The following is a 25,208-nucleotide window of genomic DNA, read 5'->3' as shown; positions in this document are numbered from 1 at the left end:
GTAAACTTTGCTCCAACGTCTTCTCCTGTGCATGAGACGTGCCTGCGAAAGAAAAGTCTCGACTTTAGTCCTGTGTCGGGTAAATGTCGAGAGCGAGATACGAACTCGGAACGCGACCTACGGTCACGGCGAACTGTCTTGAGCTCGAGGAGCCGAAGGTACCATGCGAGCGAGCGCGTGAATGCCAGTTGAACTGGCATCGAGCAACAGACAACATCAAGTGATCGCATGGGCAGACATTAATGACAACGTGGATTCAGAGAAGGTTGTGTTGGTTGTGCTTGTCCGCGAGAGCCGTGCCTGGACGCTATTGGCGAGGGTGACCGGAGTTGATGCCGAAAGCGACGTCAAAACATGGAGCGACTCCTGGATCAGTGCACTGAAACCGCCTCTACCGTATTGGCAAAGACGAATTTGGTGGTGAGCATGCAAAACTCGGCGGCATCGTCGTGCAAAACAATCTACAAAGCATACTTTATTTGTTGAAAGCGAGTCATCAATGCGGAGACGACGAACATAAGACTTTGTCAGCAAGCAAGTCTAGAATTGAGAGACATTTCACATACCACGCATTGTCGTGTATGCGAGCGAATCTCTCGTATTGATGAATTGAGGACTAAATCACTCTGCCAAGACCTTCATGGTGAGACCACCGAAGTGAATGCTTATTTTTGATTTCGCTTTGCAACTTATCTCGAAGCACGCGACAATTGACCGCATGTAACACCTCGACCAATCTGTACAGGTCGCTCAGAACCAAGAAACAAAATCTAACAACGAGAATGAGCGAGGATCTGATGGCGAAATCGCAAGCAAGGAGGCGGAGGACGAAAACGACACAAGATCCGAAGGTGCCGAGTCAAAAGCCGATGGCAGTGATGCTTGGTCTTTCAAGCTTGGAGACGACGGATGTCCCCTTCCCGAGGAAGACCTTTGGTGTGATGAGTGTATAGGAGGAAATTTGGTTGAAACCACAGACACGTATCTTTGTAAAGGCATACGTTCGGTCTAAGTTGCGCCCTTTGTACAAAGCTAACAGCATCTTGCACAGATCGAGCGCCTGGACTACAAGCTCAGAGACTGCCCTTGTCAGATGGATGAAGGACCTTGTAGGTTGGGCTGCGATGAGGGCAGCAACGAATCAGATGTTGAGAGGGGCTCTGATGACTCGTCAGTACTGCCCTCGAAATCTGGGACGCAATCTGAACATACTGGCGGGCACAATTACTAACGAAGAGATGCATGTGGACATAGATACGTATAGTGCGATAGGGCTGAGGCATGGTTGCAACTGAGATTATTTCGAATGAGACCCTCAAAAGCTACGTCGTTGCGGTCATTTCTTGGGACAACGAACGTCTCCATCCTTTGTGTGTTACATCATTGTTCGTGTGAGAATGTCACCTGTCAGAATTTGTGTCGGCCTTACATCTCCAGTGCGGCGACAGCAGAGCGGAGAGCGAAAGAGCAAAACAGTAAGTGAAGAGTATACAGCCCTACATTTGAGCGCGAGAGTCAGTTCTCCGGGTGCTTGAGTCTTGGGCTTCGATGTCGGATCAACCTTACCATTTGAATCACACTGTTCCCTCGCGGATCCTACTTTCTCATCATTAAGTCCATCAGAGCTTAGGAAACATGCGCGCATCAACACTTTCGCTATTCATCTCGTTGGTAGTCTCAGTCCATGGCTTACTGGCATTGCGTCCAGGTGTGAACGTATCGCAGTACGTGCAGCCGCAGGCCGCCTTGTCTGTGCGGAAGATGTGGTCAGCTCCCACGGCTATCAGGCTCGTCCACAAGGACATTCGGTCTTTAAGAGCGCCTGGTCAGCTCATATCTGTCGGCGAAAGCGTCCACACAAGTTCGTCGACCATATGTTCACCTCCAGAACAACGCTGACGCGCGCAGTACCCACCACAAGCAGCGTGGCTAGTACTCCAACCTCGACTGCAACAGCATCCTTGAACCAGATCATGTGCGCTATTGGTTTCAACTTCAATGCAGGTACTCGAGCGTCTTCTCCGCCCAACAATACCACAATGGCCATCGAAGACTTTTGTGCCAACGAGATCGCCCGGGTCAGCAATCCCATATAGCCTGAACAATTCCTTCAGGACAAATTCAAGGACACCACGACCTACCCTCAGCGTTCTTACCTTTCCAGCGATGTCACAATCTCTATCATGGCCATATTTGCTGATACCGTGGGCATGTCCGGGCTCGCAGGATGTGGTCAAGATGTCGAGTTCGTGGTCAAGGATCGGGAAAGCGTCTGCAGAGGCATGTTGCAGCAGATTGTCCAAGAGTGTGATTATCACATCTCCGCTCATTCCTTGATCGTTGCTGACATGGACTAGGTGTCCACGAAGTTGTGCAGGGAAAGACTGGTGGTTTCGCTATTGAGAGCAGTGCAGAGTATGGATGCGTCATCTGGCAAATTTGGGGGTACGAATGATAGCATCTCTGCAGTAAATCTGGAGGTAAATGGCACGAGGACAGCATGACCATCAGTATCGGTCTCTCGTACGCAACAAGATGTGTTGAATCAAGGACGTTGTCATGAAGTTGCGTCCGAGTTGAAGTCGCATTCTCGCCTAGACAGCCAATTAGAGGCTTTGCAAAATAGTGGAGATTCACGCCTCTTCGACGCTCCAAAATTACACCATCAATCCTGACCATCTGAGGCCACTACTTTCTAGGCAGCAACATGTAATCGCCATGTCTCTGACCGCGAACAAGCGTTTCCAGTCGCAGTCACTGCATAGCGGCAACATGCCCATCTCTCCTTCAACATCATCTGTGCCGACTCAAGATTCTGCTGCTAGTCAAAGTCACAGCGCCTTTTTTTGAAGAAGGAGAAAAGCCAACACTAACGACTACATAATTTCCAAAATCGGAATTAATTTCCGCCTTCGGGCATTTGGTCAATTTATAACAATACAGAGAAGATTAGCATGGCCCCTGCACTAAGGATGGTGAGTTCGAGTCCTTGCTTGTCCAAAATACTTTCGTTGCAACAATTGGCTGATTGGTGAATTACAGACACATGCGAGCACGAGACTACTCCGTTTTTTTAAGGAATTTTTTTCTTTGGCAGATGAGTATATAAGTAGGTTCTCGATGTTTAGATGGACGTGTGTCCAAGGTGATGTTTCGCTCGCCGAGGATCACCTAGGTTCAAATGACCTCTCATCACTGTTGATCAAGTTCCGACGAACTATGAACGTTTCTTGCTTGCATTCAAAGTAAGAACAGAAGGGGACATACGTTGTCATAAACAATGCGAAATTTCGTATCTCAATAACCCTCGTGTTAAATCGTGTCGGCCTCCATTTCCTCCATGCCTGCCTATTCATTCTCTACCTCAACCCAGACCCATGCTAACATCATCACCCAGCCCCCAATCTGCTTCGTCGTTCTTCAGTCTCGCAACCGGAGGCACCACATCATCGGTACCCAGTGCTGCCCTGCTCATCTTTCCTTCGGTGCTTCCAGATGCACTGCTGGTGGCTCTGTTCCTACTGCCTGCGCTTGAGCCTGGAAGCCATGACTTTCGCTTGTAGCTGCTGGAAGGACTGCCTACGTCACTGCCTGTAGTAATGGTGGATGCAGTAGTCATCGACGGTGTTGGTGCATGTTGCGGCGCGTTTTTGAGTGCTTGGGTAAGGTTACTGTGGTTGCGCGAAGGTGTCGGGCGTGGTGGTGTCGGTGGCGGCTTCTTCTTCTCCGTTGCTGCAGCTAGAGTGGGCTTCTCTTCTTCAGGGACCACATCCACGAGCTCGGCATCACGCAACCATTTTCTGCGACGAGTATAGCGACCCCAGCCATCTTGACCTCTTCTTCCGTCTCTCCACTTGTTGTCATAGTATATCCATGCGTCGTCATCGTCGAGTGCTGCATCTTTGGATTTGTTCTTTTTGGACGAAGGAAGTTCAACGTGCCACTCGCTGTCATCTGCCCATTGCCATTTTGCCATACCACCATCAACCTCTGGCAACTCGAAGTGTGTAGGATCAGCAGTTGGATTTAGGTGTTCGTCAGTCCATGAATTGCGTTCGTAGGCTAGCATACTCGCTGTCCAACCTATGCCTAGCCATCGCCGTTGGTTCTCATGTAGAGTAAAGGTAAAGCGAATGCCCTCGCCTGTATCATTGGGTTTCGCATTTACGTTCACAGCACCTTTCGTTCCTGGACGTGGTGGTAGTGGAGGCGCGTATGCAGATGGCACTCCGAGATCGAGGCCGGTGATTATGGTACAAATGTCGCGAACAGTCTTTGAGCGCCAGAGGATGGTGCGACTGATGCGTGCTGGTCGTGAGTGCCACGACATGAGAATGGTGCCGAAGACCAGAACAGTTCGTTTTGTGGTGATGATACGAAGCGGGGGGAGGGTAAGGGCCCACCAAAGAGGAGAGGTGAGCATGATGCGAATGAACAAGGTGGTAAGGGCGGGTTGTGTCGTGGCCGAGGTGGCTGTTTGTTGTGTAGACAAGAAGTCTGTCAAGCGCAGCAGCGGGTCGAGCAGGATGTTGCATCTCGTTGTGAATGTCTGGAGGGTCGACAGGATCTCGTCCAGCGATTTGCGATGCTTGATGCCATCCGAGTGGTCCCGCTTGTGTCCCTTCTTTTTCTCTCCAGTCCAGCCTGTTGATGACAGTGGGGAGTACCTTCGCAGATACATGCCCACTATCAAGAGGGTAACCAGGATCAGGGGTCCGGTGTAACGGAGTATGTAGCCGCCATACAGCACGGTGAACCAGAAGGCGGCGACAAACAGGAAGCTCTCCCAAGCATCACCCGTCGTCCATGACAGCAGACCGACGAGCTTGTTCAGCGGAACAATGAAGGGATGTGAATATGCCAAGGCTCTCGTGACCTGCGGAGGTGTTGCGAGTAATAGTGGTGACTTTTGGTGCACGAGAATAGTCGAGCGCTGTCGAGTCGAAGGGAACGAGTGCGAGGTGGGCGAAAAGGCGGCTACCGTCGGCGGCTTGCTCGAGTTGGACTCCCTCCTCTCAGCCGCCGAGGACCCGCCATTCGCGGAAGTAGTCGATGTGTCCGACATGGAGGTCATCCAAGGTGTGTCTGTTGCTCCCAGCCCTCGTCAGTCCATACTTTCTGCTTTGTTGGTCATGTTGCTGCCCAGCACGCTTGTACCGTCACATCATGTCATGTCTGCGGGGAAGGCCTAAACACAAAAAAGCCATGGAACAAGCTCCGGATCTCACACGTACCGAGTGCTGCCATGAAACGGTGGTCTTCATTGGTCTACTGCCGTCGACTGAGGGCATGCCGCCGCTTTGTCTATGACATTCAAAAGGAGGCTTCACTTGTCCGCTTGACTTTCAGCACGAGACCCGGAATTCGATAAACCCTTTCCGTCATCGCATGTGAATGCCAAGCAAACGGTGATGGTCGTCTTCCTCTTTGTCCGAGGTATCAACGTGTTGCCGTCCGCAACACCACGCGTCGAAATGGTAATTGCCAGCACTCTACCAATACAAAATCCTCACATCAGGATGCGAACTCCCTCACAAAACCTTCACGTGGTCGTGAGGCTCATGCGAATAGTGCAAAAAGACTGTCAATGTCAATGCTGGGGATCGAACCCAGGACCTACTCGGATCATCTGGCACTGCTTGACAGTGTTGTTGTGAGCGAGGCGTTATACCACTAAACCACACTGACTTTCATGCTTAGTGGTCAAAGATAGGACTATAAATCGCCACATTAACAGGGTAGCAAGACCCCATGCGCTCCTAAGACGTGCGCTGGGCAACAACACACTCCTTTGCTCATATAATACATGTGTCGCCGACCGCATGCTCGGCTTCTTACTGTTGCGAAGGCATGTCGAAGATGTGTCATGTGGATGTGTCGTGCTGATGTGTTGCGTCGTGTTCAGAGACTTGTCAAAGTTTTCCGTCGCTGAGCCCTGCATCGCTGACAAAGCCCTTCAACAGTAACTCAATTGCATATCTCGGCAGAAACTTCGACAGGCACAATGCAAAGCAAATGTCTGGCTTGCATTTGATCCCGAGACGATCAATTTTGTTGAGTATTGCTTAAGGTGCCGTTGACAGAAAGTTTCTATGCCAAGTAGTGTGCAGCACTACTCGTTCAAGGAGGTTGGTATAAATCTTTTCCTAGAATCCTTCACATATGCCTCGATATTGGCTGGAACTCCCCAAAAACTGTCGAAAGCTGAGTTACATACCACAAATCAATCACTGCTGTAGTCAACTAGCCACAAAAGTAGACGTTCACGTCGCCATTGCATCCACAGTTTCTGACCAGGGTCGTACCACTGACCAAAGATCTGATCGGTGATAAGATCTCCAGATTCTATTGGCTGAGAAGCGACGCATGACGTAGTATACATGACAAGTTTTCACGCGTTTGCTAGCCTTTCGTGCCAACCACCTCGCATCAACACGCATTCCATGATCTTGAGCTTTTGCAATGACGCTCATGATGCTCTGGTATCGATAACTGACGTAGTGTCTCCGATCGCCATGATTTGACCAATGTCTCCAGTCTTGGACCAGCCGTCTTCGAAAGCTTTGGCATTCTCCTCAGAGTTGTCGAGATAGCCTACTGTGACTGCAAGACCACGAATCTAGATCTCTACTTGAGCAGGAACACTCGAAGTCACATACTTAAGGTCCGGCGCGTCAACCAGCTCAATCATGGATCAGGGTCGTAGTATCGTAATGGCTTCCAGGTTTCTTTTCGAACTCCAGTGGGGGTATTGGTAAAGTCGCTGAGATATTCTGATGTCCTGTATAAAGAGAGAGAAGGATGAGCTCTCATTGGTCAGTCAATGTATTGCGTGTCGTGGATATCTCATCATTACTGCACTACTATGTCTAGCTTTAATCCGGCCGTCTTAGAATATCTATTGGTCATTCTCGTCACGGATTCAACAATGCATACTCCATCGTGGCCATGCGCCCTCTGTACGACCAGCTCCGATGATGCGTGCGCCTACTCCTTGCCGATTACTGCTGGCTTAGCAGCGAAAGGCTCCTCCATATCCGACGACATCGGTGTCAATGATGCTTCGGTCTTCTCTGCCGCTTCGGGAGAAGCCTTGACTCTGCTTCCACCCTTCTTGGATGTACGGATCACCCATGATGATGCCTCCCAATATCCACCGCGGAAGACGAAGCCAGGATGGAAGACCGTCAAACAGATACTGGCAATGATGATCATAGGGCCTTCAAGGATGTCGAAGGGTACCTCCTCGTTCGCGAGTTTACCACCGAAACCTTGACAAAGCTCAATGACGCGGTAGATACATCTTATCATAATAACGAGTGCGGCGATGGGAAGAGCTGTGGAAGACACGCATACGTTAGCGACTGTAAGATCCGAAGGCCATGAGTTCTTGACAGTACATACCAATCTGAAACCACGAAAAGGATTTCTTGGCCCTGAAGTTATCAAAGTTCGAGTTTCGGTCTTCCCTGTTACCCTTCTTGACTTTCAAAAGGAAATCTGCGCTGAGAAGGATGAATGTCGCCAGAGATACTGCCTGTAGCGTGAGACCAGCGATAAGTACATTGGTACCATTTTGACGATCGGTCGGATTGTCCGCAGTCGCAGTAAGAGCACCACCGACAGCTTGAATGCAGAGAGAAAACAAGTCGATGCATACAAATACAAGCGAGTACGTCTTGGGCTTGAGTCGTGAATATTGTTCTCCGAAAACAATAACAACGTGGCCGAGTGTGATATAGATGGCGGCCGTGAGGAAAGCAGGACCAAGGCCGAGAGGAATGAAATATACAAGGAAGATATTCATGTCGAAAGGATTTGAGCGGATGAGGATACGCCCAGTGTAGCCGATAATTTCTAGCACCAATCCTCCGAACATGGCAAATCCAAAAGCCCATGTTTTGTAGAAGATGGCTATGCCAAGCTGGAGAATCATGAAGATGGCGAAAATCGTTAGATATGCGACACTGACACCGAGATTCGGAGGGTAGTCGAGGAAACCTTGTTCGAAACAGCATGTTTGTAGGGTACACATGTCCATTTCGATGGACTCATTGCAGGGCGCCATGTCTGGGGTTGGCGGTCTTGACCGTGAAGGCTGATATCTGGATGTGAGGCGCTCTGCGGGTTGTAGGTTTGCTGGAGTGACCTACTGTACGACACATACTAGCATACTTATAAACGTGCGTGTTCGCGACAAACCGACAATCAGGGAGTGACGCGCTGACTTCTATGCATATGCGCTCGGTGCGCCAGCAGCGGTACGGCTGAATTGCATGCCGATTCATGTTTCAACAGGCCTCATAAAAGACGTGGAATCCTTCGAATTCTCGCGCTCGGCGACTTATAGCCAATACTTGCGACCTACAAGACAACACGGGGTCGCAGGTTGCGACGAAGCTAGGCCTGGTGTGGAAGCATTGCGAGCAAAGTTATAGGTGAGCTACGCCCGGATAGGCCTCATCGCGAAAAGTATGTTGATTTTGTCGAATTACGACCGTAGGACGCGCCGTTTCCCCAGGATGGACGTTGTTGTTTGCTGTCACGCATCGAGATTGACTACCGCGATCAGCTTGCCAATCTTGATTACCTTTCGCACTGAGTCGCAGAGCAATAAAAGCGATCTTTCCTCGTCGCAAAGATGGGCTGGTAGAGAGAAGGATGAAAGTGATAAGGCCACGCGTTGCAGTAGTTACGTCAGAAATTCTCGTTGACCTCCAACCTCCTTCCTCTTTTCCCCGTGTTCCTATCGCGCAGCGGCTCTTGTCTTCATATCAGAATAGCAACGCGTGGGTATCTTGGTTCTCAAGATCTGCCCGACTACTGCGGCCATAATTCTTCGGATGGCCCTTGCAAAGTGCGCAGCTGCAACAATGTCGCCGAGCAAGTGCGACGACTCGGTGCGGGAAGTAGAAAGCAAAATGTGTGCTTGCATGTCTGGACTTCTACATCTCCCAATTCTCGTGTCTCGGAGCTTGCAAGCTCGCTGAATTGTTCATTGACTTGAGAGCGGTGACTTCTAACCAATGCCTCCAGACGTCAGTGTGTATAACTTACTAGCACTTCGCACTCCATGTTGAGTGTCCACCGCTCTTACTCAAACATCGACACTTGTTTTGGAAAAGATGTCTCCTTACATGCTAAGTGCTAACGCGCTAGCTGGCCCCGACTTTGCTAAGATACGAAACTGGAACAAAAGTTTGCCTACCCCTTTGAACACATGCGTACATCAACTCATCGCCGACTGCGCTAAGCTATACCCGGTGGCTGAGGCAGTAGTCTCAGACGAAATTTCATTCACTTACCAGACTCTTGACGCTCTTTCGAATGTTGTCGCCCATCGACTTGTCGCAGCTGGAGTGCGACCTGGTACCTTCGTGCCCTTGTCCTTCGAACATTCCGCATGGGCAATTGTAGCAATGCTTGGAGTGTGGAAAGCGGGTGCGGCATTCGCTCCCCTTCCCGCTGGTCCTCTTGCACGCGTCGAAGATATGCTGAATCAGCTTGATGCTGTCGTTGTTGGTGGATCGCCATCTCGGTTGACTCAGCTCAAGACGTTGCCGCACAACAGTCTCGAGATTGGGCCAAGCTCCCTCGCTCATGCCACTGATACCGAGTTGGCACAGATTGATCTGAACTCCGATTCGCAAAGTCTCGCGTACGCCATCTTCACCTCAGGAAGCACAGGAATACCAAAGGTATGATTCCAGTACGTTGGTTCAGTACTTTGACTAATTAAGCAGGCTGCGCAAGTCACACACTGTAATCTCAGTACTTACGTTTTCCACTGGAGCCGGGCGATCGGTATCGATAACAAGAGCAGAGTTTTTCAGTATAGCTCCTACCTCTTCGATGTCTCGATGTCAGATATATGGACGCCGCTTTGCGTCGGCGGAGCTGTCTGTGTGCCGTCCGAGGACGACCGCTTCAACAACATTCATGGCTCGTTGAAATCACTAAGAGCTACTCATGCTATGTTTGTGCCCTCTTTACTCTCTACAATCCAGCCAAATGAGCTCAGTCTGAAGGCACTTCACACTTTGTCAATCATTGGAGAAAAGTCTCCGGCGTACTTGGTTGATCGCTGGACTTCGGTACCAGGTCTGAGATTCATCAATGCCTACGGTCCGGCAGAGTGCTGCCCGGTATCGAGTCTTCTTGATATGTCTATCAACAATCCATCGGCTGGAAACATTGGCAGATCCATGGGGTCCTGTTTGTGGATTGTGAATCCGGATAATGTAGATGAACCATTACCTATTGGTAGTGAAGGAGAAATCATCATTGAGGGCCCACTCGTCGGAAAGGGCTATATCAAGGAACCCGGAAAAACAGCTGCTGCCTTTGTGCCGATACCGGCCTGGTTGGAGGGCTTCCGAAACAACTGTGACGATCCGCCATTGCTTGTACCATCGCACACTAGCGCTTGTGTGTATAGGACTGGAGATTTGGCACGCCTCAACGACGACGGAACACTGATGTACGTAGGTCGCGCAGATCTGCAGGTCAAGATTCGCGGTCAGCGTACGGAGCTCGGCGAAATTGAGCAACAGCTCCAAGCTACACTGCCCGCCGGTTCTGATATGGCAGTCGAGGTTGCAACTATCAACAATCAGAATAGTCTTGTCGCCTTTGTGGCGTTGAGTCCCATCTTATCTGCTGGAGACGACCAGAACAACGGATTAGCGACCTCGGTAATCTCGCAAAACTTGCTATCAGAATTGGTTCCAGGGTTAATCCGTCGGTTGAAAAGCCGTCTACCAGACTACATGATCCCTGCCAATTTCGTCGCCATGGAATTCATCCCGCGACTGCGCTCGGCAAAGACAAATAGGACCTTGCTTCGCAGCATGGCAAGCTCGATTGTCGCGGATAGCCCATCCTCCCAAAGAGCCACGTACCGCCAGCCATGCACCAACGTTGAGATCGCTCTTTGCCTTGCTTGGGCTGCATGTTTCTCGTTAGAGGCAGCTTCTCTGTCGGCCGACGAGAGTTTCTTCGCGCTTGGAGGTGACTCCATCACGGCTATCCGGTTGATGGGCGATTTGCGTCGCCGAGGTATCGCAATCACGATCAAGGATGTATTCAGTCATCCCATTCTCAGTGATTTGGCCACCGTGGCCCGGATCACCGACATCCAGAAAGCACCGACGCAACCTTTTCAACTCGTTCCCGTAGACAGCCTACCATCTGTCAAAACCATAGCTGCTAAGCAGTGTAACATTGCCGAGTCGGATATTCAAAACATATTTCCAGCACCAATGAACTCATGCTGGTTCATGATGACGTCCGAAGCAGCTCCAAATTGGTGGACTTCATATCTCAAATTTCCTCTGCCCGCGGATGTTGATCTCGACAAGTACTGCAAGGCCTGGGCTACTGTCGTATCAGAAAACGACATCCTAAGATCACGCATCATCAAAACCGAAACGGCAATCTGGCAAGTAGTCCTCAAGGAAGAAAAAGAGCCAATACGGACAGCGGATAACTGGCTAGAGTTTTGTCGGTCTGAGCGCAAGACCACCATGAACTGGGGAGAGAGCCTGAGTCGTTTCTGTGTGATTCAGGACAGAGATCACGGCGGCCGACATTTCGTCTGGACTGCCAAGCATGCTTTGTTCGACGCATGGGCCTTGCATCTTCTACAAAAGAAGATCTCAGACGTCTACTGCTACGGAGATCAAGGTCGGTTGAGCGATCTCACCCCGAGCGATATTATCCTTCACAAGCAGACGTCCAGTGTCGCCGAGGCGAAACAATGGTTCCACGCTCACTTTGCAGGTGTGCGTCCCCAGCCAGTCTTCAGCACGCCTAAAGATCATCAATTTGTCAACGATGTCTATCATTATCAGGATCTAGACCATGTTTCCCTGCCAGCTGTTTCTGGATTTCGCCCGAGCTTCACCATGTCAACTTATGTTGGGCTTGCGTGGGCTTTGGTCATCGCCCAACGGCTTGCTACAAAAGATGTCAGCCTAGGGCTCGTCCGATCGGGACGTAACATACCGCTGGCAGGTACAGACACTTATCTCGGGCCACTAGCGCAGTATATGCCTCTGAGAGTACGCTTTGGTCGCGACTCTCTGGTCCAAGATCTTCTCCAGAAGTATCAGGATGATTGGATTGAGTCGAGCGTGCATGACGCGTACTCATTCCATGAGCTGATGGACGCAGACACTGATCCCATGATCATGGCAAATGCGCATACCACTGTCGGCCTCAACATCGTACACCCAATGCCAAGCACTACTAGATCGGGTGCTGTTGCTGAAGGCACCCGGACGAGTCTTCCTGCACCGACGGAAATCCCGGCTGGCTTCACACAGAAACCCATCAATCTAAATGTCTACCTCAAAGAGGGACCTGGCTTGAGAGTGAAGATCAGAAGGGATGCTCGCGCATGTACAGCGGAACTAGCGGATGCATTCATGAAGAGCTTCGCTCGTGTCATTGAGCAGTTGTTGGATGCGAGAGATGAATTGATGCTCAAGGATGTCACTGTCCCGGATACTACAGCAGTGCCGGCTTCCTATCTGTGAATAGTTGGTTCATGCAATTTGCATCTCATTGCGAGCGACCTTATTTGATGTTTTGCTTGGTAGTTGTTTGTAGTTTTAGCCCGTATCGTCTGTAAATTACCCATAGGAAATCGCCCAATTGTCTGTGCTCAGATGTACCATATGCTGCCACATGCTGCTGTCTTGTACTGAGAACTTTTCTACATAAGATAAGAGGGGTAGTCGCCATAAAACCCGATATGCTTTAGTGTTTGTCGGGCTATGGTCTTGAATATAGTAGGTATTACTTATGCCTCTATTCATGCTGCCGGTTGACAAATTTGAAGACTTTGGAGTGGATGCTCAACCTGAAGAGCTCCAAGTCGAAGCTATGCCTCAAAACTGACCCAAATCACGTACAGACATGAAGGAGATCTGGGGGCAGCAGAGAAAACATACAAAACACTACTACGCTATTGACCGAACAAAACCTTACTGCTAATCTCGACACCGACAGCTCGCAAGTGCTCAAGATATGTATCACCAAGGCAGGCAGGAGTAATGAAGCCTGCACCATGAGTCTTCAAAATAGTTTCTGACGCTTGGAGGAGGGTCATTGCCACCTCTGCCATGAACATGGCAGTCATATGATATGGCCCAGCTTTGCAGCGGAAGATTGACAAAGCTCGAGGTCCATCGTTGCCGACCTCGGCTAGAGCTCTCCACTCTACTCCATCCTCTGCATCCTCCTTCGGGCCTTCTCCGGGCTTGGGTATCAGTTTCCCAGCGAGCCAGCGAAATGGTCTGAGGAAGATCAGACACATGCCGAACATGATCGTGACATGCATCAATACACCGGCAAGATATGTGGGAACGCGGATAAACTCGGCAGCTGAGAACATCACTTGGTCGAATACTCCGGGGTTCAAAGAAGACGATCGATGCACGATTGCCATGTTGGGTGGCGAGGTGACGGATGTGGTCAAGATGCCGAGATCAGAATGGCGGAAGGGTCCCAGCAAGCGTGAGATCAGGCTTCTTCGATTTGGGAATGGCTTTGCGTGGGGGGTTGGTGTCATCATCCACGGATCTGTGAGCATTTGCCAGACTCGTCTGTATGGATAATCATCGACCAGTGTCAAGCCACTTGCGAGACTACCCCCAGACATACCACCGCCCTTGACTTTGTGCAAGACACTGGTGATGCGGTTCGATTTTTGCTTTGTAGCTCGGTGAAGTGCTGATGCTGCAACAAAAGCTGCGACATCAGAAGGTGTTGATTCGAACCCAGTCTCAGGAACAAGAATTGCACCTGTGAGCTTTGCCGTTGAATCGAAGCTTGTGATCATGTCTTGAATCCATGGCGTTTCGCCAGAAGCGTCGACGTAGTGAGTGCCATTTCCTGCACAAGCTCTGACCACACCTGAAGAATAGATATGGTATGGCCCAATGCAGTTGATGATAACTCGTGTCTGGCTAGCAAGATCTTGAAGATCCTTGTCGTTCAGCTCGACAATGCAGATGTCAGGTCTCTGTTTTTCGCTCTGATTCGCAGTGAGACTAGCAGCCAGATTCTGCAGTTTCGCACTTGAACGACCGGCGATGGCCCATCTCAGACTGCCTGGCGTGTGCTGATGGATGTGTCGAGCTGTCAAGGTACCGGTGAAGCCTGTCGCCCCGAGCAGGACGACGTCGTACCTTCTGCTAGAGAGCATGTTGGTGATCGCGATCTGTTAGGTTCCATACTTGGGAGCTCCCTCAGAGATGAGATAAGTCAGATCCTGCAGCTCCTTCCGCGACTGCTTCGTGGTGCTCGGCGACTTACTGAGCCCAGCGCCAAGGCCAAAACAAACGCATGACGTTTTGAGCGTGTATCCTTTCTCATCAGTCCGCCGACACACCAATTCTCGCAACATCATGAAGTGGATATGAAAACCATGTTTTCACACGTAATGGGCGGGTGAATTATCGCATCGTGGTTGTTCATCGAAAAGCTAGTCTGCACACGTCCGGATGGAAAGTGCGACTAGAATCGCTCCCCTCTTTTCTCACCGGCATGAGCGTCTACGCCGCAAAGACTCCAAATTCATTCTCGGCGACATCTTACATGGATGAAGATGGGCCGATACCAGTAGCGCACGCAGCTATCCTTTGGGACGTACTGATGATGCCGTGACTATTCATCATGTATAAGGCTCACTGAAGTCGACATTGGCATGGGTCACACACCACATTGACCTCTTTTACTATCTGAATTCCCAAGATTCCCACCGATATGAACGATATTGACTGGTCAAGACTTGAGTCCAAGTCAGTGCTGTTGACTGGCGGAGCGTCTGGTCTTGGTCTGGCATCTGCTAGATCATTCGCAGCTGCTGGTGCATACGTCACAATTGCAGACATACAAGACGAAGCAACAGTCGGACACGCTCTTATCGACGAGTTCACAAAACTCGGACAGCATGTTAACTACGTTCGCTGCGACGTGACCGACTGGGATAGTCAAGTCGTGAGTTTTCAGTCTGCCGTCAATTTTAGCCCTAATAAGGTCCTCGATGTGGTGGCCATGTTCGCAGGAGTCACTAGCGAACCTGGAAATATCATGGATCACATCATCAAGGTCAAACTCGACTTAGATGCCATTCCGGAGAAGCCCGAGATTCAGTGCTTGGAAATTAACCTGATCGGTGTATACTACTCTGCATACCTCGCGTTACATTACTTCCGCTTCGAACCACAGGCGCGAGCAGATTCACTGGATCTAGCCTCACTCGAACGTACCAAATTGGAAGCTCAGGACTCCATGGCACAACGACCAAGCACAACTGAGGATACCCACCCTGAAGGAACCAGTACCTCAACAGAGCCAAAGTCGACCAAGTCTCTCATCTTCATCAACTCGCTGGCCGGCTACATCGATCTTCCAAAACACACAACCTACAGTATGAGCAAATTCGGTACTCGTGGCATGTTCCGCAGTATCCGAGGATACGCGAGAAAATGGGATGTTCGCTGTAATCTAGTCGCACCATGGCACATCAAGACACCAATGACAGAAGCCATTCAAGCCTTTATGAGAAAATACAAAGTGCCAGAGGGTCAGGGGATCAATTGGGCCGACATCCGAGACGTGGTGGATGTCGTCGGAAAATGTGCTGTGAGTGAGGACCTCAATGGTAGGTCGTTCCCAATGCTTGATACTCTGAGACACACGCTAAACATGTGATCAGGTCGCGCTTTCGCCATTATGCCCGATGGGATTTTCGACCTAAAGGACGATCTTGAGACTGGTTTTGGCGGAGAAGAGTTGATCGGGATCATGAAGACGCGTCGCGAGGCTGGCGACACAATTGCCTGAGGATACCTTCTTGAGTGTTCATTTACATCATTGGTTTATATGTTAATTACGTACCACATGTTTACTGGTCACAAGCAGCTAAGCACCAAATTCGTGTACCGCAAACCTAGTGACCTCTGGCCTGCCGATGCAGCGGATGATTTGGTGTGATAAGAGAGGGCTGTCGGCATTGACAATGTCTGCCAAATTGTCGAACGGTCGCGTGCATGGATAAACCAACGACCAATGTCTGAACGGTCCTGGCCTGCCGCTGTGCGAGGCTCTTGCTTTTGACTGGAATGCCCACATGGTCTTTGCCCGTGTAGACGAAGGGTCACTGCTAAGTCCAATCATGATCTTCACGGTAGCAAGTTGGCAAGGGTATCGAAAGTTGTGTTTCAAGACTATGTGGAGATAATATTGCAAGGAGTGGTATGTTGAAAGCTAAAAGAGTGCATGATAAAAACTCAAGACCTTGTGCTTTGACAACACAAAACCATACACCGCTACGCTCTTGACGAGCGGCCACCCGCCAAACTGAGAGAAGCTTCCTGAAACGATGCTCAATTGTCTTGTCGCTTCTCCATACCACAAGACCTTTCTGTTCCACTTTGCCATTGTCGATTGCCCATCAAGAACCTTCTGAAGCTCAAGACAATCGTACGCAGCTTGATTTGCACTTAACGCGATATGAGGGCGGAAAAGAGCAAGGGCATCGCCGACCAGGATTACCTTATCGTTCAGGAAAGTAGCCGATGCGCAGAGGTTATCGCTGACGGCCGCCACGAAAGGCTCGGCCGACTTCTCGACGAGCTCCACAAAAGGCGCGGCCAAATGATCTTTGGCAAATTGAACCTGATGCTTCCAGATCTCAGGTCGCATCATACCGGGTTGGAGAGTGGTGCGATGCACAACTCCAGCAGTGTCGGTCATGATACTGCGGAAGTCACCCTCGTCGGGACAGTTGTGATACCATACGAAGTTCAGTATACGCTGACCTGGTTCCATACCACCATCCGACCCAGGGATGGTGTAACTGTCATCCATTTAGCATTCGAATCGAGACATGTAGTTATGTCAAACTTACACAAGGATGTAGTTCTTCGGCATCTTGAACACGGTAAAGTTGTTCTTTAAAAGGCTCCTTGTCTCATCAGACACCTCGGACTCGAGCACGCCTCCTCGCCAAGCCAGGTAACCCGCATAAGGGCGGTCTTGCCCTCGTTGAGCAGGGAAGAAGTTGCGCCTGACCGCAGAGTGGGAGCCGTCGGCTCCGATGACTAGATCCGCCACGAGAGAAAGAGTCTTGCCTGTGCTCAGATCTTTGCACTCAACCTCGACCTGGCTATTCCGCTCCGTCAAGGAAACAAGTTGTTTCCCGAGGTCATAGATCGCTTCTCCCGTTCCACTTCTCGCCGCATTTGGACAATGCTTGCTTACAAGGCCATCGAAGTTGGCTCGCAGACGATAATACAGCATGGTCCAGGATGTCTGTTGCATGGGAAAGTTGATGAAACGCTTGTATTCGCTCTTATTGTTGATGAATTGCATGCCCGGGCAGTCCAGAGCGTAAGGCTGAGCTTTGTATTGATCGAATTCTTTCAGGAAGCGTTGTACCTCAGGGCCCGCTCGAATCCCTGCAGCCTGGCCGTGGCGAATGTTATCAGTCGACTGCTCAAGTATGCGGACGTGATGGCCGCGTCTTGTTAGCATTATGCCATGCATCAGACCGGCGATGGAGCCGCCAACCTAGAAACATCAGCATCTTGATTTCCTCAGAATAACAGTGTACCGACAATCACGACGTTCAGCGGGAGCTTCTCATCCATCTTTGTTGACGATAGCTTGAATCTGAAATTACAGAAAGGTTCTCGAGGGCCGACAAGTGTAGCACGGTCGATTGTCTGGCCATGTGGATTATCGCATAGTTTTTCGATTGCTGCCTTGCCTCATGTCAGGAGGCGCAGAGCTGCTCAGCCGTCACGTGGAAACACTGGAGGATTGCTGGCCAATCTGGTGGAAGTCACCGATATTGAACGCGGACTTTCAATGTCACCGAGAAGCTGGCGTCTGCAAGCCGGCTCGATAGCTCAGCCTGAAGGCCACACAGAGGGTAGGTCGATGATATTAGGTGATGAACGTGTCGCAGTATTCACGGTCTCATCTAAGTCGCATCTACTTTCAGCACCATCATAATTTCCGAAGATGTCGGTCGACTCCAGAAAGACAGTTCTCATTACAGGGTAAGTGTATTGTCTTGCTTACATAATCTTGCATCGATGACGTGGAAGACTGTTCTGAGGTGCTAACATGTTTCCAGTACAAATGAAGGTGGCATCGGAAATGCTTTGGCTCGGGAGTTCCATGCAAAAGGCAAGACAGAGTCCAAATTCCTCACACAAATATACAGTAACCTTGCTGATACGGTCCCAGGCCTGCGCGTCTTCGCCACGGCAAGAAAGACACATGACATTGAAGATCTGTCTCTTCTCGGCATCGAAACGTTCTCGCTCGAGGTTCACAAGCCAGAGAGCATCCTGAAGCTCAAGAATGTGATTAGCGAAATGACTGGCGGAGCACTTGATATACTCATTAACAATGCCGGCCGCAACTATACCATCCCCGCCCTGGATCTCGATTTGGAGGAGGTGCAGGATCTCTTTAATGTCAACGTGTTCTCAGTCATGAGAATGTGCCAGGCATTTGCACCTCTGATAATTCGCGCAAAAGGTATCATAGCGCAGATTGGAAGTTTGTCTGGGTTCATGTTAGTCGATCCTTCGCTCCTGTGTACCATTAGCTTGCTGACAATTTCCAGGCCCCACGTATTTGGATGTTAGTTCATTGCCATTCGCCCAACGTGATCCTACTGACTCCAGATTGCAGCCGCATACAATGCGTCTAAAGCGGCCCTGCATTCGTATAGCAACACATTGCGGGTCGAGCTGAAGCCTTTTGGTGCAAGCGTTATAATCCTCTATACCGGAGGCGTGCAATCACGTATAGCGCGCCAGGAACGTTCGCTTCCAGAGGACTCGCTATACCTCCCGGCAAATGAGGGCTATCTGAAGCGAATGACCCACACTCAGCAGAACGCAATGCCAACCGACAAATACGCGAAGTCGGTGGTGTCTCAGCTCCTTGTTGAGAAACCCAAGAGCTGGATTTGGGAAGGCAGCTACATCTGGCTGATGTGGACTTTCTGGACCTTCATGCCGAAGCATTTCTTGGTGAGTGCAGCGCAGCGATAACACGTGTTGACCGATGGCTGATAAATGGCAGGACAATTTATTCACGGGCATGTTTGCCCTGAACAAGCTAAGTCGAGACGAGGCACTGGCGCAGCTGAACCGTGACCAAAAGTATCGCGATTAAAGCCGCCGGGACTAAATAGTATACGGTTCAATATGTCGAAGGTTGCCTAGTGTATTCCAATATCATATAGCGTACTGTGTTGAAATAAGGGGCACGCGCTCAACGGCACTTTGACATCAGTTGTGATCGCAGGACTGAGAATGAGCTGTGAGTGGTTGACTTGGAGAAAAGTTTTGACTTCTGGAAGGATTTCGTCGAGATAGGCGACGCGACCGTTGATGTGAACCTTCTCCGCATGGCGCGTTGTGAGGATCTGCTCAAGAAGTCTAATGCTCGCGACATGGTTCCTTATCGGGAAATCCGGGGGTTTGGAAGATCGACAAGCTAATCTTGAAAGTACGCCACGATGCTTGTCAAAAGCTTGTCCTTCCAACTTTGTCGCTCTTTACCGTAAGAGGTACCTTGCGCGAGGTTACGATAAGTGCCGCACGACTTATCTACGGCTGGACGACAGGGAAGATCTGCCTCATGGAATGTAACGCAGGTGACCGCCGTTTGAGCGGCTGACAACGTGCATTGGCGACGTAATAATATCGCTTGGGAATATTCTCCGCCGAACGCATGAAGGATGAGCCTCACAAAGTTAAAGTCCTGCTATTACGAAATTCATCAAGGTGCTCGGTCTTCCGAATGCACGAACCAATGGCAGCGTACAGCCTTTTGAAATCAGCACCTCTGTCAATGCGTAAACAAATAGCAGCGTTGATGGATCGTGATCAACGATGTCATGCTGAGTGTAATTATGAATTGATGGTATTGAATTCTAGAAGTTGTACTCAGTCTTGAGGCTTTCGACTCCTCGACTGAGATCGTTTCTCAGTATCTTGATACTCTGCTTCATCCTCGTGGTATTATCACCAAGGACATTCTTGAAGCCATCGACCGTTTCCACTCTATCAAAGACACTGTACAGTCGAGCAAGCTGGGTGTCCATGACAGTGAGGTTGAGTGTTCGCATACAGACATCTGGTGGACAATGGATGTTGCCAGACTCTAACGCCCACTGGACAGTGGGAATGATGAGCGGCGGACTCCCAGAAGGCACCTGGTTGTATATGTATAAGTTGCCGAATGTTTCGTACATCTCCAGGACCATATTACTCGCGGTGATTACCATCATGAGCGTTGTCCTGTCCGAATCTTGATGTCCGATGGGCTGAGAGCTCGAAAAGAATGGCTTTAGTGTGGCCATGATACTTTCGTAAAGCCGCGAGACCAGGAGGAAGCCTGCGACCTGATTCTGAGGCAAGGGAATCTCATCTTGGAACCGACGGCCTCGTAGTGTAGGCTGCAGGTCAAACATGATGTTGACCAAAGAGTTTTCTGATGCATGAGAAGCGTCTGACTGGAGCACATTGTCCATTGAATTCATATCACTGCAACGATGTTAGCTAGAGGAACGACATGCGCTATTACGATGATACTGACGAGAGGCAGACAGGCAGTATTGTCGAGTCAAAGTTGAAGTCGATTCCTGATGAGAGCTTCGTTTGTCCGTCCTGGAATGGAGTAACTTCAAATGGTTCCATTTCCAGGTCCTCCGGGTTGAGGCCGATAGTCGACCAGAAGTCGACTTGGACGTCCACATTCGAATCTGGTGGAGTGATCAAAGCTTTTTGGAACTTCCATGGACTGTTTGCATTCGGCCCTGGGGAGAACTCGAAATCAGATAGTTGCATGCTCGTTGTATCGGCCAACGGGGTGAAGAATGAGTTGGAGAGCCCATCAAGATTGAGGGCTTTAGATAAATGATCGACAGGCTGCTGCGTGGACCAGCAGTCTTGCGACTCGTCCGGATTCTCCTGTATGGCTGTTGACCTTGCTTGGTGACGGCTCGATTGCGAGTTTGAACTCATATGCGTCGAGGTTGATGGGTTGTGCTCAAACAAGGACGCTCTCGTCAAAGCCGCTTGTTGCAAATGTGGAAGTGGCTGGTCGCTGTGGCGTCGTGACAAGGCAGGAGAAGCCGGAGCCACCATGACGGCTTCAGGGACTGGCGCCGCCTTCATGGCAATCTGAGCTTCACTTTTTCTGCTTCGTCTGTCCCGTTTGGGTCTGCCCATCTCTGACATCAAGCCAAAAACGCAAGCTCTGCCATTGGTGACACAGTTGGTGCAAGCTCCTACAGCAAATGGACACTTGATCTTCCTCGTATGGCATTCATTGCATGCTTCTCGGTGAGTCTTGGCCATAGTCATGAAGTGAAAAGGATACGTGGGTCGTTTGTGATGAAGGGTGCTGTAGAGTGGTTCGGTGAGTGTGGTGAATAGGACTCTCAAGATATATACCATCAATGCCATGTTACATCCTCAGGATCCCATCGAGATCGTGACTTGTAAGCCGGCACATTGAGTTGTGTGATCCTTCAGACTGGTTGGCAGATTGAAACATACCCAATCGTGTCTTCAGCTTCTATTAGCGCCGCTCCTTCAGGAGCTAGCATACTTCCGGTACAAGGGAGCCTTGGTGAAGCTTATCAAACGTTAACGGGCCACACGCAGGATCCCGTTTTCAGACCGCACTCGAGTACCTACATCTCTTGATTTGCTTATTGCCAACCAACGTGGAAGGTTGTTCAGCGCACGGAGAATATCTTGGGGCGCCCGAATCTCAGAATCCAGCGAGTAACATGCCGATATCTCGTATGCCTTGACCTATCGATTTGGAAGCGCCCGATCAGGAAGGTGGGCTTGGCAACGTGGATCTCCCTTATACAGAAACTACGATCGGCTAATCCCGCTCAATCTGGTTCTCCCCGGCCAGAATATAGCGGCGCTATAGCTCACAGATGTGCGCACCGGCTCTGCAACCTCTGTAGTTCGATAGGATTCGTGACTCTGGACATTCCCAAAATTGTGTCGTCTCGGCTCGAATGTCAGATTGGCAAGACAACCGAGGCGAAATACTCTTGACACTTCGCCACGTTCAGAGCCACCCATCAGGCAACAAGCCAGTCGTGTCGTGCATATGCACTATGGGAGCACCAAGCCCACCTGAGTACATGAAGAGTCGCAGCACAATATTTCAGGACATCTGCTCCGCCATCTGTATTCGTGTCCTGCGGGTCATCAAGGGGATGAGACTGATCGACAGAAAGTATATCTCACCATACGCGCTGTCAAAATAGCGCGACGGACTGACCCACTGGTTCGTTCACTCGCGAAGATGAAAACGAGCCAAACACGTGGACTTGCGACCCTAGGGCTCCCCAGGTTCGCGAAATGGTACTGTATCTGGAAGTCGCCGTTCAACGCATGCTTCATCCTTCCATAAAGTCGCCGTGTCGATGGCCGATTTAATTTCTGATGCCATCCAATACCGTGACACGCAAGTAGAGACAATGACAAGGCGAAGCAGAGAGTGTATGCCTGAGCTTGTTGTGTTATGCCAACATGCGCCCCTCGACTCTTGCAACATAGGTTATTTAGAGAGCATTTTTATCAATGACACCCACCGTACAATCAGAGAAGCCGGAATTATCCACGTCGCCGATTCCAGCCATGATGATGAGACCGGCCTTGGTCGTGGGATGCAGGTTTTCTCCATCAGCCGTGACTGAAAGGGCCACGAAGGAGATCGCCCTAGAGACAACATTAGTGGCCTTGCCTATGCAACAAGCTAGACTGCCGCATATCGAGGGTACTCGATTGTGGTTATTGATCTCAGTGTTAGTATGCCAGCAGCGCGTGGACAAGGTGTGAGAAACTTGACGAGGCTGACAGATGTTTGACCAGGTTGTGCCTGGCGCTGTTGATGTCTGCACTCGAGCAGCTGATCATTGGTCCTGCGCTCATTACAATATCGGAGGACCTGGGAAGATACGATCTTTCCAGCTGGGTTGTCAATGCTTACCTTCTCTCTTACAATGGTATTCCAAGAGCTCATAGCGTTTCCTAGAGATCCTTCTGCTCACACTTTCAGGCTTTCTGGTCGTCTTTGCTCGATGCTCCGATATCTTTGGCAGACGGTCTTCGTTCATGACTGCCCTCATAGTCTTCTTGGTCTCTTCTACCGCTTGTGGTGCAGCTCAAACAATGCTACAATTGATTGTTTTCCGTGCTTTTCAAGGCGTCGGTGGTGCAGGGCTGTTCACACTCACAGCAAGTACCAATGCCGCTCTTACATTTGGGTCAGCACTGACAGCACCGTACTAGATGAGCATAAGTACAGAGGTACCTGGCAAAGCACGAAGCATCATCTCAGGGCTTATCTCTGGAGTCTTTGGCATCGCGGCCGGCGCTTCTCCTTTGATCGGAGGTGCGATCGTTTCGAACACAACCTGGAGATGGGTGTTTCTACTCAAGTAAGTCGCTTCTGTTTCAAAGGTTGTTCAATGAGTTTGACGCAGCCCAAGCGTACCGCTCTGTGCCGTACTTATCATCATAACGTTTCTGGTCTTTCCCAAGAATCTCGCTAAGCTCGAGCTCAATCGAAAGACACTTGGGCAAGTCGACTGGATGGGCACTCTGTTGTATTTGATCACAGTCGTTTGCTTGAATTTCAGTTTGACCGAAGGTGGGACGAGATTCTCTTGGAGGAGTGCTGCCACAATAGTGCCTCTTGTCATCTCTGGACTGTCCTTGGCGGCATTCGTCGCTTGGGAGGCAAGATTGACTGCACTGGGTGCACGATCTCAGACTCTACCTCTATGGCCGACTAGACTGTTCCGGACTAGAGCCGTAGCGTGTGCGATGCTGTAAGTTGAGGGTCATGCGTAGTGACTGAAGAAGTGCTGATAAGTATCACAGCACAGCCTTCCTCTCTGGTGTGCCCCTCTATTCTTCGTACATCTACCTGCCGCAGAGGTTCGAATTAGTAAATTCGCTTTCGCCAGTGCAGGCTGGTCTCAGGATACTTATACTAGCATGGTTCGCCTTCATCGCAACAGGATTGTCGGCAGCGATATGCAACCACAGGAATCTATCGTTTCCAATACTGGCTGCTTCAATGGCACTACAGAGTCTCAGTATAGGGCTTATCTCTGCGCTGCCAAACACGAGACAGTTCCCGCCACAGCTCTATGCTTATTTGATAATGCTCGGCACTGGTTTTGGTTTGGCGCTCCCTACAGTATCGATGATCGCGCGATTGGAAGTCTCCCATCTCGACCATGCAGTAAGTGCTGCCGCAATATCCTCGCTGCGCAGTCTAGGCGGCACCATCGGTATCTCGATCGGAAACATCATTCTATCCAACCAAGTATGGTCGAAGCTTGCGAAAGAGCTCTCGAAGGAACAAATCTCGCAGATCCGAGACTCTCACTTTTCTTTGACTACGCTGACGTCTGAACAAATCACCAAAATCAGAGCCACGTTTGGTACAGGCTTCGACCGAAACACCAGAATCACTATGTATTTTGGCATCGCCGCATTTGTGTTCAGCATTGGATGCTTTGTTCGCAATCCATTGGAAATTCGACAACTAGACGAGAAGGAAGATGCCGAGAAGAGGCAACTCGATCGCGAAATTGCAGCCCAAGAAGATCTTTCATCACAAACCTCCGAGGTAGTAACACCAAGCATCAATTCGAGACAGGAGGTTTGAGACAATTGTATAGGTCTCTGCATAGTTTCGAGCCAAAATATGGTTAATAGATGTGGTCTAACATGATCTCTTGGTGAGGTCGCGTGGAAACATAATTTCAAGTGCGTCTTGAGCATATCAACGGAATATGCAGTTTTGTGATGGGAATACCAGCATTTCACCCACAGAGGCATCCAGATATTGAAGTGCCACTGTCTCTGACGCACCAGAATACAGTAAAACATTCTTCAAACTTGAGATTCATCTTTTCAAGGCATGTGACTTCCCAATGACTATCCTTCTATGGACACACGCGGTTGGGTTGCTAGCAGCAGATCTCTGAGGCTGTCAAACAGATCACGATGAGCCTTTTCCATCATGCAAGAATGTATCGAAGTCGCCGAACTTGGTGCCAAGCCAAAAATGAACAATAAGGTTTCGTTGCGCTCCAGCATTATCATTTCCACTTCGGACTT

The 25,208-nt window shown here is 50.0% G+C and overlaps 10 protein-coding genes across 10 annotated transcripts; 5 read left to right on the top strand and 5 right to left on the bottom strand.

Annotated features, from left to right (window-relative positions):
* Nucleotides 1-1,635: 1,635 nt before the first annotated feature.
* On the top strand, nucleotides 1,636-2,550 carry AUEXF2481DRAFT_81948 (uncharacterized protein; the record flags this gene model as incomplete). Its single annotated transcript, XM_013485975.1, has 4 exons — nucleotides 1,636-1,861; nucleotides 1,909-2,078; nucleotides 2,115-2,307; nucleotides 2,358-2,550. The coding sequence occupies 4 exons, from the start codon at nucleotides 1,636-1,638 to the stop codon at nucleotides 2,453-2,455; spliced, it is 687 nt and encodes a 228-aa protein (XP_013341429.1). The 3' UTR covers nucleotides 2,456-2,550.
* Nucleotides 2,551-3,364: 814 nt separating this feature from the next.
* Nucleotides 3,365-5,065, bottom strand: AUEXF2481DRAFT_31788 (uncharacterized protein; the record flags this gene model as incomplete). Its single annotated transcript, XM_013485882.1, has 1 exon — nucleotides 3,365-5,065. The coding sequence occupies one exon, from the start codon at nucleotides 5,063-5,065 to the stop codon at nucleotides 3,365-3,367; it is 1,701 nt and encodes a 566-aa protein (XP_013341336.1).
* A 1,659-nt stretch (nucleotides 5,066-6,724) lies between these two features.
* Nucleotides 6,725-8,201, bottom strand: AUEXF2481DRAFT_81946 (uncharacterized protein). The gene is made up of 2 exons (XM_013485974.1): nucleotides 7,405-8,201; nucleotides 6,725-7,337 (listed from the first exon to the last, which is right to left on the bottom strand). The coding sequence occupies exons 1-2, from the start codon at nucleotides 8,066-8,068 to the stop codon at nucleotides 6,988-6,990; spliced, it is 1,014 nt and encodes a 337-aa protein (XP_013341428.1). The 5' UTR covers nucleotides 8,069-8,201; the 3' UTR covers nucleotides 6,725-6,987.
* A 525-nt stretch (nucleotides 8,202-8,726) lies between these two features.
* On the top strand, nucleotides 8,727-12,755 carry AUEXF2481DRAFT_365836 (uncharacterized protein). The gene is made up of 2 exons (XM_013486007.1): nucleotides 8,727-9,698; nucleotides 9,744-12,755. The coding sequence occupies exons 1-2, from the start codon at nucleotides 9,126-9,128 to the stop codon at nucleotides 12,537-12,539; spliced, it is 3,369 nt and encodes a 1,122-aa protein (XP_013341461.1). The 5' UTR covers nucleotides 8,727-9,125; the 3' UTR covers nucleotides 12,540-12,755.
* A 103-nt stretch (nucleotides 12,756-12,858) lies between these two features.
* AUEXF2481DRAFT_365803 (uncharacterized protein) lies at nucleotides 12,859-14,526 on the bottom strand. The gene is made up of 2 exons (XM_013486006.1): nucleotides 14,323-14,526; nucleotides 12,859-14,254 (listed from the first exon to the last, which is right to left on the bottom strand). Exon 2 carries the CDS (start codon nucleotides 14,210-14,212, stop codon nucleotides 12,971-12,973), a length of 1,242 nt encoding a protein of 413 aa, XP_013341460.1. The 5' UTR covers nucleotides 14,213-14,254; nucleotides 14,323-14,526; the 3' UTR covers nucleotides 12,859-12,970.
* Nucleotides 14,527-14,772: 246 nt separating this feature from the next.
* Nucleotides 14,773-15,855, top strand: AUEXF2481DRAFT_7281 (uncharacterized protein; the record flags this gene model as incomplete). The annotated part of the gene is made up of 2 exons (XM_013485839.1): nucleotides 14,773-15,673; nucleotides 15,728-15,855. The coding sequence occupies 2 exons, from the start codon at nucleotides 14,773-14,775 to the stop codon at nucleotides 15,853-15,855; spliced, it is 1,029 nt and encodes a 342-aa protein (XP_013341293.1).
* A 354-nt stretch (nucleotides 15,856-16,209) lies between these two features.
* On the bottom strand, nucleotides 16,210-18,037 carry AUEXF2481DRAFT_81942 (uncharacterized protein). The gene is made up of 3 exons (XM_013485973.1): nucleotides 17,631-18,037; nucleotides 16,922-17,583; nucleotides 16,210-16,870 (listed from the first exon to the last, which is right to left on the bottom strand). Exons 1-3 carry the CDS (start codon nucleotides 17,661-17,663, stop codon nucleotides 16,279-16,281), a joined length of 1,287 nt encoding a protein of 428 aa, XP_013341427.1. The 5' UTR covers nucleotides 17,664-18,037; the 3' UTR covers nucleotides 16,210-16,278.
* On the top strand, nucleotides 17,918-19,486 carry AUEXF2481DRAFT_42613 (uncharacterized protein). The gene is made up of 6 exons (XM_013485914.1): nucleotides 17,918-18,077; nucleotides 18,155-18,207; nucleotides 18,268-18,601; nucleotides 18,653-18,669; nucleotides 18,721-19,064; nucleotides 19,117-19,486. Exons 1-6 carry the CDS (start codon nucleotides 18,040-18,042, stop codon nucleotides 19,207-19,209), a joined length of 879 nt encoding a protein of 292 aa, XP_013341368.1. The 5' UTR covers nucleotides 17,918-18,039; the 3' UTR covers nucleotides 19,210-19,486.
* Nucleotides 19,487-19,891: 405 nt separating this feature from the next.
* On the bottom strand, nucleotides 19,892-21,556 carry AUEXF2481DRAFT_42612 (uncharacterized protein). The gene is made up of 2 exons (XM_013485913.1): nucleotides 20,638-21,556; nucleotides 19,892-20,585 (listed from the first exon to the last, which is right to left on the bottom strand). Exons 1-2 carry the CDS (start codon nucleotides 21,507-21,509, stop codon nucleotides 19,973-19,975), a joined length of 1,485 nt encoding a protein of 494 aa, XP_013341367.1. The 5' UTR covers nucleotides 21,510-21,556; the 3' UTR covers nucleotides 19,892-19,972.
* Nucleotides 21,557-22,652: 1,096 nt separating this feature from the next.
* On the top strand, nucleotides 22,653-24,753 carry AUEXF2481DRAFT_31780 (uncharacterized protein; the record flags this gene model as incomplete). The annotated part of the gene is made up of 6 exons (XM_013485881.1): nucleotides 22,653-22,906; nucleotides 22,944-23,077; nucleotides 23,131-23,313; nucleotides 23,364-23,512; nucleotides 23,616-23,905; nucleotides 23,958-24,753. The coding sequence occupies 6 exons, from the start codon at nucleotides 22,653-22,655 to the stop codon at nucleotides 24,751-24,753; spliced, it is 1,806 nt and encodes a 601-aa protein (XP_013341335.1).
* Nucleotides 24,754-25,208: the final 455 nt, after the last annotated feature.

The sequence above is a fragment of the Aureobasidium subglaciale genome (genome assembly GCF_000721755.1).
Source record: "Aureobasidium subglaciale EXF-2481 unplaced genomic scaffold scaffold_19, whole genome shotgun sequence".
NCBI lineage: Eukaryota > Fungi > Ascomycota > Dothideomycetes > Dothideales > Saccotheciaceae > Aureobasidium > Aureobasidium subglaciale.
This window is presented reverse-complemented; position numbering and strand designations above follow the sequence as displayed.